Below are 15181 nucleotides of genomic sequence, written 5' to 3' on the forward strand. Positions count from 1 at the left end.
CTGGAGAAATGCCAGGGAGTCCCAGCAAGTTAACAGTCTGTTGTGGGAAACGTCTTTACAATTTGCAAGAAACATTTTCATCTGTCACCAATGTACAGGTATGTATATAATTCCATGTACCTTCTCTTAAGTCATTTAACTTCTCCATGACTGTTTCCCATAGATAGCCTTGCTACAAAAAACTGAATGTTATTCAAATGCCTCAAAATACTATGATCAGTTGAACACATTTTTATAAACCTATTTCCATAAGGAAGTTCAACAGCTCTTCTTGTATAACATTATGTGTAAAAAGATTTTTGGTATGTGGGTTAAGAATGAACCCAGGACATCTATTACAGAATTTTGTTTGCACCACAGGCAATATATGACATCAGGCTCTGTGCTTCTCAACATACTGGGAACTGCTATTGCTACTGAACGATAGAAATAGGGAGTTCACATAGAAATTTGAACACAAACTCAGATAGCTTTCTTGCTATTGCTCCTGGCTGTGCTTGAGAAATTGGATGGATGACAGCTCTACAAGCAGGTGCCCTGGGAGCGTAAGCTGCAGTTTGTGCTGGTTTATTTCAAGACTGGAACGTATGTGGTTCCCCAGTTCCCATCACACACTGCTGAGGTCATGAATTAAATTCTGAGACTCACATCCCATTCACCTTTCTTGTGAAATAAGCTTATCACCTTTGATTACTCACTCATATGAGTGAGATAAACCGCACTGGGCATACTAAGCAATCTTCAGTATCAATGCTCTCCACCTACCAGAAGTACTTACATGCTGTACAACAACCTGCTGTCGTAAATAAGTGCCCCAGTCTTTAACACCAGAATTTTCTTTGCAGCTCTTTTGTGGGGTGATAAGTATTGGTTCTAATGTCATATGTTGCTTATGGTACAAAAAAGGATCTGTCTACTTCAGGCCCTTCCTAATTACATTAATAATATATAATTACATTTTTTTTCCCCCAGTGATTAATGTTCAAGAGGGAGAGTCTTCTGGATGTCACCATTTGCAAGTTTCCTAGACTGACTGTGGAAATCCAAACTTTTCAGTCTTTCATAAGTGAAGGGAATAACAAAATCTGGAGGATTACCGAATAACATCTATTACAGGAAACCAGCAGTCTAGGTCTATTTTAAGTAACCAAGGTCTAATGGTTCTCCCAAATGTTCTATTCATGCAGTGCAGAGGAGGCATATTATGAACACAGTGTGTGATGTGTGATCGTGTAACTGAAGACTTGATTAGAAGTGGCCACTCACAAGTAGGCCAAATTAACACAGTATAGAAGATCTTAATCGTCCTGACAGCTTGGCTTTGCAACATTAGTGTCCTTTACCAGTATTTTTTTTTGGATGTAATTAGAATAACATGTGTTCAAAACACAAAGTATAAAAACAACAAAACTTAATTTTTTTTTCTGTTGTAATATAAAAATCTGTATCCTCTCAAGTTTTTTGCATAATTATTTTTGTCTGAATCACCTGCTGTTGCTCATAAACCTGATTTTAAATGTATTGCAACTGTCTGGTGATAGATGTTACCATTTGGTCAATGTATCACACTCCCTTCTCCGCAGCCCTTCCTTTTTTGACAAGTCAAATTACTTTCGGATTTCCCAGAACTTCACACTATTTCCCAATGAACGTTATCTGTTTTTGAAAGCAAGGCTAATCAGCAGCAAGCTTTTGAGTTTGTCATTCAGCATAATAAATTTTTGTTTAAAAATAATGTGGATGGTGTTTATATAATTGTTCCTGGTTATATGATTTCATCTGATAAGGATCTAGAGATCTGAGATTCAGTAACAGTCAAAATGTCAGCTAACTTTCATGCTGTGCTCATTAAGTCCTGGAGCATGCATATTGTGGGTGCTACCACACACCCATGAAATGGTAGCGCTCACATGCTATTAATCTTTCCCTTTTTAATTAAAATCAAATCTATATGCTCCTAACACGGACGAGAGTACAACATTAACAAAGTCATGCAACCCTTGTTGTAGGCACAGCTCTACCAGGACTGAAGAGCTTCTTTCTCTTTTTCCCATTGCTGTGAGAGAGGAGTAATTTCACTCAGGTGGTTAGCACAGTATTGCAGATCAGATGATAATCAGATCTGGCTATTTCTCCTTATCACAACGGCTCCCATCCTCCTCTCCAGTTTGTTGTATCTGCGAGCTTCTCTCTCTTAAAAATATATGTTCCTGAGGCAAGATTTTCCTCTAAGCCAGGCTTTAGGCACTACCACAAGAATATTACATGGAAAACACCACAGGCTCCAAGTGGCGTATTGGGTTTGCAAGTCAAGGTATAGTTGCATAGAGCCTTCCCATGGAATAGAGGGAGCACTGCAGTATGTGATGGCAATGAGAAAAATATTATAGTCCAGAGACAATCTCCTGAGTGAGGATCCAGGAGACCTTCCAGTCTCTCAGATCAATATTTGCATCATGGCTATGTCCAGACTCCATCTTGGGGCTAGGTTCAGGCACGTACCAGATCTCTCTCTGTACTTCAGTTGCATGAAAAGGAAAGAGGGGTGTCAGGGAGACAAGGGCACGTGCTGATTCAGTCGCAGCTAAGTTGGTCAGGAGATAACAGGACCAGGATAAATCTCCAGGTTAGGGTAAGTACAGCCAGTTTCCTTGTTTGCCCATCACTTTGCTAAAATTCAGCCCTTCACAGCAGTGACATGCACCTAATCTTGCCTTCTGACTGGCAGAGTAAGACATCACCCCCCTATTGTACAATCCCTCATTTCCTAATTTTCATGAATTTAAATGCATTGTCCCCTTGCTACTGGAAGTTGGAAAATTCATTTCTACCTCCACACACAAAAGGGTGAAGACAGGACAATTACCCATCCTTCTGACCACTGCTTGCTTCCTAGCCACTTCTCCCAACCAGGCACATCCCTTTGTCTAATACTGACAACCTCATTCCCCCTTTTCGTTATTCATTTACTCCACGCTCCCTCACTTGCCACAGTCCTAAACCCCTGTCCCCTGTGCCTCAGTCGTTCTCCTACCCCAACGCTTCTCCTCATCCAGCAGCCCAATTTATTCTCCTTCCAAACTTGCAAATGTTCTGCTGTACACAGTAATACTCCTTTGCAGTCATCACAACAACATGAATAAGAACAGGGATTTCCACTTTTAAATACTCTACCTCAAAATAAAAGCAGACTTCTACCTTAACAACAGAAGAGCTCGTGACTTCTTTGCCCAGGCCTAGACGTTGCTTTTCAATGCCCTGCTCATATTGCAACCTTTCTGCCGTAAGAGTTCAGCTGAAGCAATGGAAATGATTTTCAAACGAACCGCCTGAAAACGAGGTGCAGACCAGGTACTTGCTAATATTAGTGTTAACAGCTGAGACCATTTGTGCACATCAGACTTCTGATTTGTTTTCTATCATGAAACTCTAATGGAAGCCATTACACAGATGATGCTGCCATTCCTGTGGCTGTGTTGGTAGCCTCTGGACCGCTTTTCCCATTTTGCATCCACAGGAAAGACAAAGAACTTTAAAGAAAATCCAAGTAACAATACAAATTTTAAAACTTTTATTTCTGAACATGAGGTGGTAAGACTTCAGGTAAAACTGATCACCCTGCCCTGCAGTGAAAGGCTGAATTATTAAAACTCTTTCCTAGCATTTCATTAGTGTGTCCTGGCACCTTAGTCAACTTGCAGACAGAATATACACTGCTGCAGCACCTGACCAAAGAAAGGCCCTGCTGGACTTAGGTTCTGAATAATGCTTTAAATCAAAATATATTAGCTTTGATTTTGAATGTCTCTGTGCCAGTCAACATAGAAAAAACTCTTCAAATCTTCCTTGCCAGTGACTGGCAGCATGCTTTGGTCCAGTTTTGTTACCTATACTGAATTTATGAGCCTCAAGTCTTTATGTTTACATAAACTGTTCAGTAGCCACTCTCCCATAAATCTGTACTGCAAGACAGAACACCACACTACCTGTCAGAGACAAAAAGAAGCCAGATATTGTGAACAAAACCATTTTCCTGTTCTCAGTTTAACACCTGTGAACATCAGCGAGATCCACATGTTGTCTTAAAAGCTGAAGAGCCCACCAACCTCTGCCTTTCCCGACACTTTTCCTTATTTTATCTGCAATGGAGTCAAAGTCTGTAGAAGGGAAAGAATCTGCAGAATCAATCAATTTTTTACTGAATCTAAAGAAAGCAATGCAATAATTTTACTTAACACTCATATCCCTCACCAGTATCTGTCAGTGAGGCATATTGAATATTGGGACAAGGAAAAAACTAAGTGAAAACAAAACATAAAATGAATTTAAATAAAATAAGAGGCACTTATCCTCCCATGTGTTACAGTACTGGACCTTTTTTGTAAAACTGTTATTCAGAAATAAACCTCAGATCATCTCCAGCATTGGAAAACCCCCACACAGTCAAAGTCAGAGTGAATTTCAGAGTAGCAGAAGCAAAGGATCATAGGCTGGATGATTACTGTAGTATTGGAGGAGAGGGAGCTCTAGACTTTTCTTTGTAAGTAAGTCCCACACACATATACAACCTGCACTGCTGCATCGTTGCAGGCATCTTCACAGTTCACCTGTGGGACATGGAGCAGAGGAAAGCAAATCCAAGTACACAGTACAGAAAAAAACCTGAAACGTTAAAAGTGCTTTTCTCCCACACTTTGAAAAATCTTATCAAACCAGCTCTAAATTATTAGCACAAATCATATTTGTGCAGATCAGAATTATTTTATTAAAAAAAAACCCACAAACCCAAAAGCCAGCCAAAGCCACACCCTCACCACAGTTTCTGCCTCCTCACTGGCACGGTACTAATTATTGCTCTTGAGACTTCTTATCTCCGCACCAGCCTCTTTCTTCAGCCACAAACCTTGATCTAAACCCACTCTCCAGTGCCCCGTCTTCTCATCTCTCCCCCTCCTGTCCTGGTTTCCCATTCAAAGCTGTTCATCCTGGCTGTCTCTTCCATCTCCAGCTCACTGCCATGGTTCTCATTCAGTATTAGTCTCCCACTCCCTCTTCTAGACTTTCTGGCTCCTATTCACCCCACACAAGGCAACTTAAAGCCTGAATGTCTCACTGCCATCAGTGAAGAAAGGCTTAGTCCTCTGAGTGCTGATTCAGACCACCTCAACCCTGCAGGGAGTTACTTTTCTCCCCTTTCAAGCCAGAGGCATCCCACAGAAAATTTCAGAGCAACCAGAAGTGCAAAGTTCTGCATGGGGAAGAGGTGGCATATCGTCACCAGAGCCAATGGTATCAGATTTATGACACTTAGAAATGAATCCCCAAACCGCTCACGCCAGCATTTTCTTGGTGCATTACACTGTCCAGAGATTTGGTTCAGATTTTCAAAAAAAAATTTGTAAATTACATTCATTTTGTAAACATACTTACTATTTTGGGTTTTATTATTATCTGCGTAACTGTGTAGGGCCTGTTGGTCTCTGACATAATTTTTATTAGACAAGGTGAACTTAAAAAGCACAGACCACAGATCTTTTCTGGCAGAAGCATGATTCACTATGAAACATCCATTTACAATTTCCTACGCAGATCAATCGCTTAGTTTGCAATGAGAAGTGCTTAATCCTTTTTATTTAGAGAAATGACTTCACCAACTGAAGAGTTTAAAAAAAGAACCCATTTTACCAAATCCTTCACTTTGATTAAACATCATCTTCACTGTACGACAAGCAGAGCCGTCTCCCAGGCAAACTCCACACTGGTCTTCGGTTGCGTTGGAATTGATCTCATAATCACAGCCAACAGTCTAGAAGGAAAAACAGTTTCAAAATAAATGTGGCCTCCACAATGAAATACTCAGACCTCGTGTATTGCTGCCTTCAGTGTACTCTGCTCTTCTAAGAAGGGGAGAATCAATTTTGTGGAAGAGTATATATCCTATATAAACAAACTAATAGTAGAGATTGTTATATCTAAATCAAACTCCTGTTTATTATATGAAGATCAAAAACAAATAAACAAGCAACAACCACCCCCATGTCATGAAACATATAGTAGTGACCAGTTACTTGAGATGGAAATGTGCCACCCAAATGGCCTCAACATCTAGGACTGGCCACTTCATCTAGGATTTGCATCTGCTTTCTTATGTCGTAGAAGCACCCATGGATTCCCAGGAATAAAATGCAGTGACAGAACTGAAATCTCTGTGTCAGCTTTTTGTGGCTGTCAGACAGTACAGAACCTCTACTGCAGTCAAACCCCCTGGCAAAGAGAAAGTCTTCAGCAGGCAGGAAGTTTTACACGTATGACAGCTGCTTCTCCAGCTTGCCAGCACGAGGGAATGGGTCAAGATAAAGTTCTAGTAAAGACTGATTTTCCAGTTCATGCTTGCTACAGGGAGAAAGCAAGAGAAAGATTTATTCATACTGAGTCAGGACAAAACTTCTTCCTTGCCCACACCAGAAATGCTGTGCACTAATGCCTTTAAACTTCAACAAAATCTTCATTTGGTTTTGGGGTGTTTTTTGCCTCTCTTTAAAAAGTAGCAAGGTTGCAAAACACAACCTAATGTCCAACACTTAATGGTTGTTAATAGTATCTAAGATATCTGGAGGCCTGTTGTCCTGGTTTCAGCTGGGATAGTTAATTTTCTTCCTAGTAGCTGGTATAGTGTTGTGGTTTGGATTTAGGATGAGAATAACGTTGATAACACACTGATGTTTTAGCTGTTGCTGAGCAGTGCTTACACTAAGTCAACCACTTTTCAGCTTCTTAGACCGCCCTGCCAGCGAGGAGGCTGGGGGTGCACAAGAAGCTGGGAGGGGACTCAGCTGGGACAGCTGACCCCAACTGACCAAAGGGATATTCCATACCATATGTCATATGCTGAACAAAATATCATGCTGAACAAAAAAATGGGGGGAGTTGGCCAGGGGTGGCAGGACCGCTGCTTGGGAACTCGCTGGGCATTGGCCAGTGGGTGGTGAGCAATTGCATTGTGCATTTCTTGTTTTGTATATTCTTTTATCATTATTACTACTTTCCCTTCCTTCTCTGTCCTATTAAATTGTCTTTATCTCAACCCACAAGTTTTACCTCTTTTCTGATTCTCTCCCCCATCCCACTGCAGGGGAGTGAGAGATGTTTAGCTGCCTGCCAGGTTAAACCACAACACCTGTGATTTAGATGAATAGCCACAAGTCTGGTGGCACGCAAAGTTCTTCTCAGCTGATTTTTCTCATAATGAACTTTCAGGTGTGATACTTGCCAACTTCTCTAATACCCTCTTGATGTATGAAAATCTGAGTATCTCCTCTTTTGATTCTCATCTTATTTTACCTTCAGTACATTGGCTACTGTCATCTTCTGTAAGCTTCTGACAGGAAAATCCATCTATTAGACTAATCTAGGTATAAAGACTCCTGCATTCTCTAATATTTTTTCTGTCATTTTCAGCTCAAGAAACACCTGAACCTTTCCTCTATGCGCCAGTGATTAAATGAACAGCTAGAGAAGCTTCAAAAATGGAAGCAAGGAAAGGCCTCAAGTTACAAATGGTGTTAAACCATGTCACTTGCATTTTTCCAGAGGATTCAAAAAAGACTCATTCTTCACTTAATGCCAACGCTTAGCCAGCACCTTTGATACCTGCTCTGAAAAACAATAGCCATACCAAAAGGTTCTGGAGCAGCCTCAGTTTCTCTCTCCTTTCAGGGAAGGCTACTTTTAAAAAAAGGGAAGGTTTTGTAATGTCTTTCAAACAGACACATCTCGGCACCAAGGACCATGTTTATGAGCAGTACAGAATGTTACAGAGATAAGCACATGTTAAGAAGGTGACTACATTTTTGCCTCCAAGCACGTAGCTATTCGACCAAGGGTGGATTTAATGAAGTATTCAAAGTACATAGACATCACTGCGATAAGGGCAGGATGTCTCTTTATCTTGCCAAGAGTTCAGATCTGACTTTTCACCTGCTATCTACAGATGTGCTGCAGTTTATATTTAACACTTCCTAAGAATTTAAAGAGGTGAGTGTGCAGCTATTTTCTTGAAGAGATGCATTCTGCAGTATATATACAGTACTATCAGTATATTTGTTAATCTACAGTTAGTAAAGTCATTGTTATCAGGTTTATTATTAGAGCAGAGGAGTAACCAGCCTCTCTGGAGAGTCCTGAAAGTTGAAGTTTATTTTCTATTCTATGCACATATTCACTGTTAAACAGAAAGTTGGGGAAAATGTGGAAAGGGAACCCTTGCACTTCATGTTTTGCTATTATAAAATATTATTAACGAGTGTTTTGGAGCTTCTCTTTTGATCTTCTTAAAAAAAATATTTTCTTCAAATTGTATCACTTTTGCCAAATTAACATTTTTTGGTAGAAAATGCATGTTCTTGAAAAGGTTTCTGTTCATCTTTATTTACTGCTCATGCTTGTTTAAGTAGTTGCACCCAGGCATAATTATCTAGTTCAGGCTGTCAATCAGACATTTTAAAATTAACATCACTGAGCGTATTTCCCTTGTGAGTACTGTGTAATGTAAAAATCCCCAAACACTGAACAAATTAGCCCTGAACTACTGCACTGGCACTAGCAAATGAGTTCGGTGGCAGCACCACAGTATCGTCACTCTCCTGCCTTTGGGGTGCCAATTAGTGTCTCTGCATGGGCAGTCCTCTGTATCAGCTCAGTCAGAATCAGCTCAGACCTTTCTCACTTGGCCATACATTTCCTTTAGCAACACATCCATGGCATCAAAATATGACATCACTATGACATGAAGGGAATCCCTTTGTCCCCTCCAGTTATAACCACAGAAGCTTGTATTTCATTTTTCCTCTGATATTTGAAACATAGTTTGTATCTGACCAGACATCACAGTCTTACCTATACATGTGGCAGGGCAGGGTGCAGGGATTCCCCAAAATGAAGCACTGCAGACAACTGTGGCAGGGCAGGCAATTTACTGTGTCAGAGTAAATAAAGCCTTCATTATATTCCCTAGCTCTGGGGTGCTGCTGGCAGTGCAATGACCTTCATATCTAGCAATAGGGCCTCATCTTACAAGGCCATTAATGACCATCACAAAGTGTATATTCTCATGTGTCAGAATAAACAGCTCCAGCAGTCATTCATTCTAAGTACATTTACATTAACTTTAATTTCCAGGCCATGTTTTACTTTCCTGCTCCAGTGAATATCACATGATTTTTGTCATCCATTATATTAATTTCTAGGTGCTTCCTCCTCCCTTTTACTTGCTTTCCTCATTCTTCTGATTCTTCCAGATATGCAGTAGCCACACTTTCTAAAACTGCCCTAAATCACGTGCCTCAAATTTCTGTCAAACTGCCTGTTAAAAGGAATCTGGAGACTAAACGCGGGTTATAAAACAAGAAAAAAATCAGCAGCAATTAGGCTCTGATTCTTTTGCACACATACGTTCTCGTGCATCCTCTACCAGTGAAACATGCTGTGCTACAGCAACCACTGTGTGCCATAGCATGTGCAGTGCAAATTAGCATCCCTCCATGCAGCCCTTTGCCATTGCCCCATTCACCAAGAGCCTTTTTGACGCACCTGAGACATTATTTCTGGTCCCAGCAGACAGTGCAGAGGCAGAAATAATGACCTGAATTGCCTGGCTGCATTACAGGAAGGAGAAACAATTTCTTTCCTGCTGCTCAGTGACTAAACGGAAAACAGCCAGAGATATTACCCTTTTGCCACTTCGAGAGGGGAGACTTTTGTGTCAGATTGGCAGCTGGGGGCAGACACAAAAAGTCCTTGCTGTCACTGAAGGGTACAGCCTGGATGTACTGCCTCAATATCAAAGTTACATGGACGCTACATTGCGCTTTTAAGCTCTTCCTTCCGTTTGTCTCCTGCACTGGTTGCCAAATGAAGAAATCATGTTCATGTCGTGTTGGCCATGACATTGCCTTGAATAGGGAGAAACGTGTCCTGATGCGCCTATTTCTCTTATAATTTGTCTAGATGGGTCTGAATCAATGCCCTGTCGGGCTAGCAGTGGGAGGAGGAGATTGAACCATAGTGAGAGGTAGTAAAACTACTACAAAATATCTGAGATGTGTAGTCTGCTTTTCAGCAAGAGAAAAAAACACTTTCCTCCCTAGTACTACACAGCTGTGTAATTCTCCAATACAATGTTAGCCTCTCAATATAAAAATCGTGAATTACTACAGGGAACAGCTCACAGATTTGTGTGACTGAAGGTCATGGGGAGATGCATGCCTGTTAGAAACAGCAGAGATGTCAGGTCTTCCACCTTCAGTGTCTGCACACTCTCAGTGCGTACACCGTGTAAGCCTTCACTTTTAGATGGTGCCATGGCTTGTATTTGACCAAACTCCTCAGTCATGTACATATCACTGCTCAACAAACATAGTCTGGTGGCTGTATCTTTGCTTATTTACACTGGAGGAACAACTGACTGCTCTAGTAAGAATTAAGAGTGCACTTGTGATGTATAATTTAAAACACGGGAAGATAGGAATGTGCTTTAAAGATCTTCTAAATACAGGGGGAAAAGTGACACTCAAAGGATGAGTGTGGAGGAGTATGGTTAAATAGCACACTAGTCATGGTATATCTTGATGATTTTAGACTAAATTTCTGACAGATCTTGTTGACTCCATCCACTCAAAGCTGTTTATAAGTCAGACATCACGACAGGAGGGCATCTAAGAAGGTACCTGAAGGAAGGCCAGGCTAGATGCAAATACAATAAAAGGATTAAGGGGCCCGCATCTCTTGTCTCCTTATTAGCACCACCTGGAACAAAACATGGTTGCAACTGCAGGCACATAGCTTTGAGATCCCACTTTGCAGCCACTGATTCCAGCACTGAGTGATTTAACAGCATTACATATGTTTAGGGAACTCCTCTTCTGTGTAAGGACAAAGCTGAGAGAGGACCCAGCTATTTTATATCCCAGGCCCTCAAATGAGTTAACAATTCTAGCTTGTCTTTGAATTGAGGAGACAAGTTCTAAAGGAATACCATACTAACACCTGGTAAGGCTTCCTTCTGCCCTGAGGCATAGATGACACGTCTAAAAAATTAGGACCCCTATATTGGACACATTGCAAGGGCTGTGGACACTCAATTGGACACATTGAATCAGCGTTAGTATCTGTCCATACTTACTTCCCACTTGAAGATGCATATTATGGCTTTACCAAGGTGGCTAGGAAAGCATCCAGTATACCTTAGTTAGCTAAAATGAGGCATTTCAATCCACATTTAGCCATCAAGGTAGCACCAATTTCTCTGGTTGCTCTGAACAAAACCATGGCAAACTTCAAAATCAGATTAAAATCAGCTGAATTTAGGAGATAAAATTCTTGATTGAATCTGAGTCTGTCTATCTTGTTTTGACATACCCACTAGAAAAACTCTGAACTTGGTTGTTAAAAAAGAGCTACTCTGCACACCAAACAGATGTGAGCGATATGGACAGTGGATCTAATGTACAACATCTCACCATTCTAATTTTTTGCTCAATTTCAGACCTAAGTGAAGTGCTGTTTTAGTACTCAGAACAAATGTGAAGTGCTTTTGTGAGATATAGTACTGAAAACCAGAACAGGGCTTTAATAGACATTGCTATTAATGTTTGTGAACTCCTTTTTCACATCATTAGCAACACGTTGCTATCGAAGTACAAGAATGATGTACCAGACTAATTATATTAAATGCATTTCCAGATATATTCACTGTAACCTGTAATGTATGTCTTGTGTTTAACTAGCTGGACTAAAATACTAGTGAATTATATGGAGATACCTGAAAAAGCTTCTCCTCAAGTGTTATGTTGGGTACCTATTTCAGATAAAAGCACACTGTCTTTCAGAAATGTGAGCTATTTGGGTTACCTATTCATCATTTGTTCTCATTTGTGGCAGTTGCATGATTATATTATTTACTCTGGGATTCTGACTCGAATTAAATCTGTTTGTCAGATGTGAAGTAGTAGTCTACATGTGAAATGCTGACAAATCTGTATTTATGATAGCACCAGTACCTTGGAGGAAATTTTTTAGAAAGGCTTTGAGTCCCCAGAGCTATTGACACTGAAGTATATCTAGTATCTACAGACTGCAATTAGAATTAGCTTTCCTTTCACCTCTGATCTATCGCTTCTGATGAATTAAGTTTTGCTATTGCTAAAATAGGTATAAATTTGAACTGTCACAGGCAAGGTTCAACACAGAAAGCATAAGGAAACTAAAATTAACCATAGTCATCCCAGTCCATTTGGGCTGGAAATCAGAAAATGAAAGTGTAACATCACAAAGACAGCCTTCTGAGTTTAGCACTTGGCCTCTTCCAAGTGAAGGTCAAAAGCACTGATATGGTATGTAACATTTACTACACGTTTCAATATGCTAAAGATGTGTTTCCATCTGTCTTGAACTGTTCAAGGCCAGGTCAGGTCTTTCAACAGCGTTGTTAAAAGGCCCATCCTGGCTCTCAGCAAAGTCAAGCAGAATCTCTTCACTGTGAATTTGGGCAGGGTCTTGGTAACTCCCTTTCACAAATGCATGTCCTGCAAGGAAATCTTAAAACAAAACTTTTATTGTTGGTCTCTGAGGGACTGGCGTTCTACTAAAATAGAAAGTCTTCAGAGAGGGTATACCAATGGCCTATTAAAAATGTGGCGTTTCCATCACTAGAAGTCTTTAAGAAAAGAATGTGAAAAATATCAAAAAAAAGGAACATGATTCTGTAAAGGGATGAAACAGACAACTTCTTGAAGTCCCTTCTAGTTGCATTTTTACACGATTCAATGACTTCGGACATACAATCCCAAGCTCCCTATGGTAAGCTAAGGTAGTTTCCACAAGACACCAAGTCCTGCTTTCGTTTCCAAAGATGATAAAAGCAAAAAAGCTATCAGTCTTCAAGGGGGTACAGTATGCAAATCCCCAGTTTGAAGAATAGTTGTAAATAGTTGTAAATACATACCCTACAAGTAAAGTAATCATTTTATATATGAGAAATTCACTAAAACCAATGCTAAGACTGTGGGTGTTACAGCATTTACAGAACACACCTTGAAATGCCACAAATGCACACATCATCGTGGAAACCTACTATCAACATGCAGAACATGCAGACAACTTTATAGTTATATAATAAGCAGAACATTATTGAACCATATTATTGAACAACATACTCTGTGTTTGCCCATTATCTCATTGTAGTGTTGTTCAATTTACAAAATAAAAATAATTACAAAACTAAAATAATTTTTACTGCCTTCAAGTGCAAACATCTAATCCTATTACAAGTCAGTTCAGAACTGCTACATAATGTGTAAAGTTAAACTGCATTCTCATAAAAAAAACACAGAGAGTGGTGACACCAATTACAACCCTAAAGCTACAATCCTTTGTGAAAACATCTCATCAGGAACAAACAGATTTTCTTAAATTGATGTTTTAAAATAACAGAAGAAGAAGAGAGGAGTTAAAATGTACCAAAAGTAATTAGTACTCAGTCTAATGGATTCATTAAAAAGGATGGAAACTACTTTTATGTCTACTTGGAAAAGCTGTTTCTATAAACTTGTTTCCATGACCATTAAAAGTGTGATAAAATGGAGTACTTGGCCTCGACCCTCAAAAAAATTTGTTAAACATTTTCCCATAACTATAAAATAAAATTGTAAAGAAAGAAACATGCAAACATACCCAATACCTTACACATGCCATTAATACAGATATCTCGGCTGTGCCTTCCTTCAAAGCAAGGAGTACCATCAGTGACTGCGTCAAGCATCTTCTCTGAAAAATGGCCATCTATCGGGCGACAGTGGAGCTCACAGGGGGCTGCTGAAAGGAAAACAAAGATACTTTCTCAGAAAATACTTCAGCGGGACATTGAATTGTAATGCAAAGGGAATGACAGTATGTCTTTACTGCACTCCACTCAGCTCCCCTGGCATTTGCTGACAGAAATGGCCTAATTAGAAGCAGTTAGCAAAGCCAGGGTTGTATTGCTAACAGAGTGACACAGGCCTGATAAATGCCACTTGTAGACTTCTAGGAAGCAGCTGGTGGCTGGTGCCCTCACACCTCCATGCTCTTCATCGCTGGTATGTTAACAGCCAGCTGGCTGAGTCGAGCAGTAATGAGGCCATCAGCTGTGATCGAGAAAGGAATGGGAAACTAGCAAAACCAGCTGTCATTAATGAGAGGAAAGGAGGAATCTGGGGGTGAGATTGACAAGGACACTGACAAGTAACAGTTTTCCACCAGCTGATGACTGAGTGATTTCAGAGATAATTTGTAACTGCTCATCACTGCTGCCAGCCTCTCTGAGAGGGCAGTCAAATGGTTGCTTCTGATCTTCTGCATGTCAGTAGAGAGTCACACCATTACTTGTTTTCAGCTGTCTGCTGGCACTTAATAAATTATTTCAAACACTGGACTTTTTTCCTGCTTGGCACCTTATGAAATGGGGATGATATTGGCCGGTCTGACAGACCCAGGCTGCTCTCAGACAGATGTGCACGGAAGCAACAGGGAAGAGAAAAGCTGTAGCAAAAGCAATCTGTGGGTCTCTGAAACAAGATTTTCTGCAATGGACCAGCCTTAGCCTATTCTGTCTATGGAGTGAGAAGAGCCAAACACAGACTGCCCTGCCTCGCAGACACTGTCCCTTGGGAATGGGAAATTTTGAAACTCAGGCTTCGGAGAGTCAAAGGACACAAGCTTGATAAATAAGTCTTGTACATGGAAGAAACGAAACCAGAATCAAAGCAAAGACAGATATAATCCCTGCCCTTATAAAACTCCTTGGAAACCCTCCAGCAAAGCCAGAGCTACCTGACCGAAAAAAGAATCATCCACTGTCATATTGATGAGGGACAGCAACAGAGGACCTGTCTTCTGGTTTTGGTCTATTCCAAGACCTCAGTCTAGCCAGGTGCTAAAGCAATTTGTTCATGCTCAGCAAGCTGGAATGTTTTGCTGAGTAAAGCAGTGGGCCCTAAAGCCGCCAGTCAGTAGGGACTTCAAGGCACCATTAATGAGCCATTTTAATACAATCTCCCTGTGTGCTGCAGAGGTGCCTCTGCTGAGGGACAGTTTCATCCTGTGCCTGACAGAGCTGACAAAAGCCGCTCCCTTGGTCTCAGAGGGA

The 15181-nt window shown here is 40.6% G+C and overlaps 1 protein-coding gene across 1 annotated transcript in view; it reads right to left on the bottom strand.

Annotated features, from left to right (window-relative positions):
* The window catches only part of ADAMTS12 (ADAM metallopeptidase with thrombospondin type 1 motif 12), a gene marked incomplete at both ends in the record, with an annotated part of 171234 nt that overhangs the window by 40711 nt on the left and 115342 nt on the right, over window positions 1–15181 (bottom strand). Inside the window, 2 exons of the mRNA XM_082335624.1 lie at window positions 5686–5806; window positions 13736–13869. Of these exons, the coding sequence (XP_082191750.1) occupies window positions 5686–5806; window positions 13736–13869 (255 nt within the window). The remainder of the gene's footprint in view (window positions 1–5685; window positions 5807–13735; window positions 13870–15181) is intronic.

The sequence above is a fragment of the Platalea leucorodia genome (assembly GCF_965183815.1).
Source record: "Platalea leucorodia genome assembly, chromosome: Z".
Lineage (NCBI taxonomy): Eukaryota > Metazoa > Chordata > Aves > Pelecaniformes > Threskiornithidae > Platalea > Platalea leucorodia.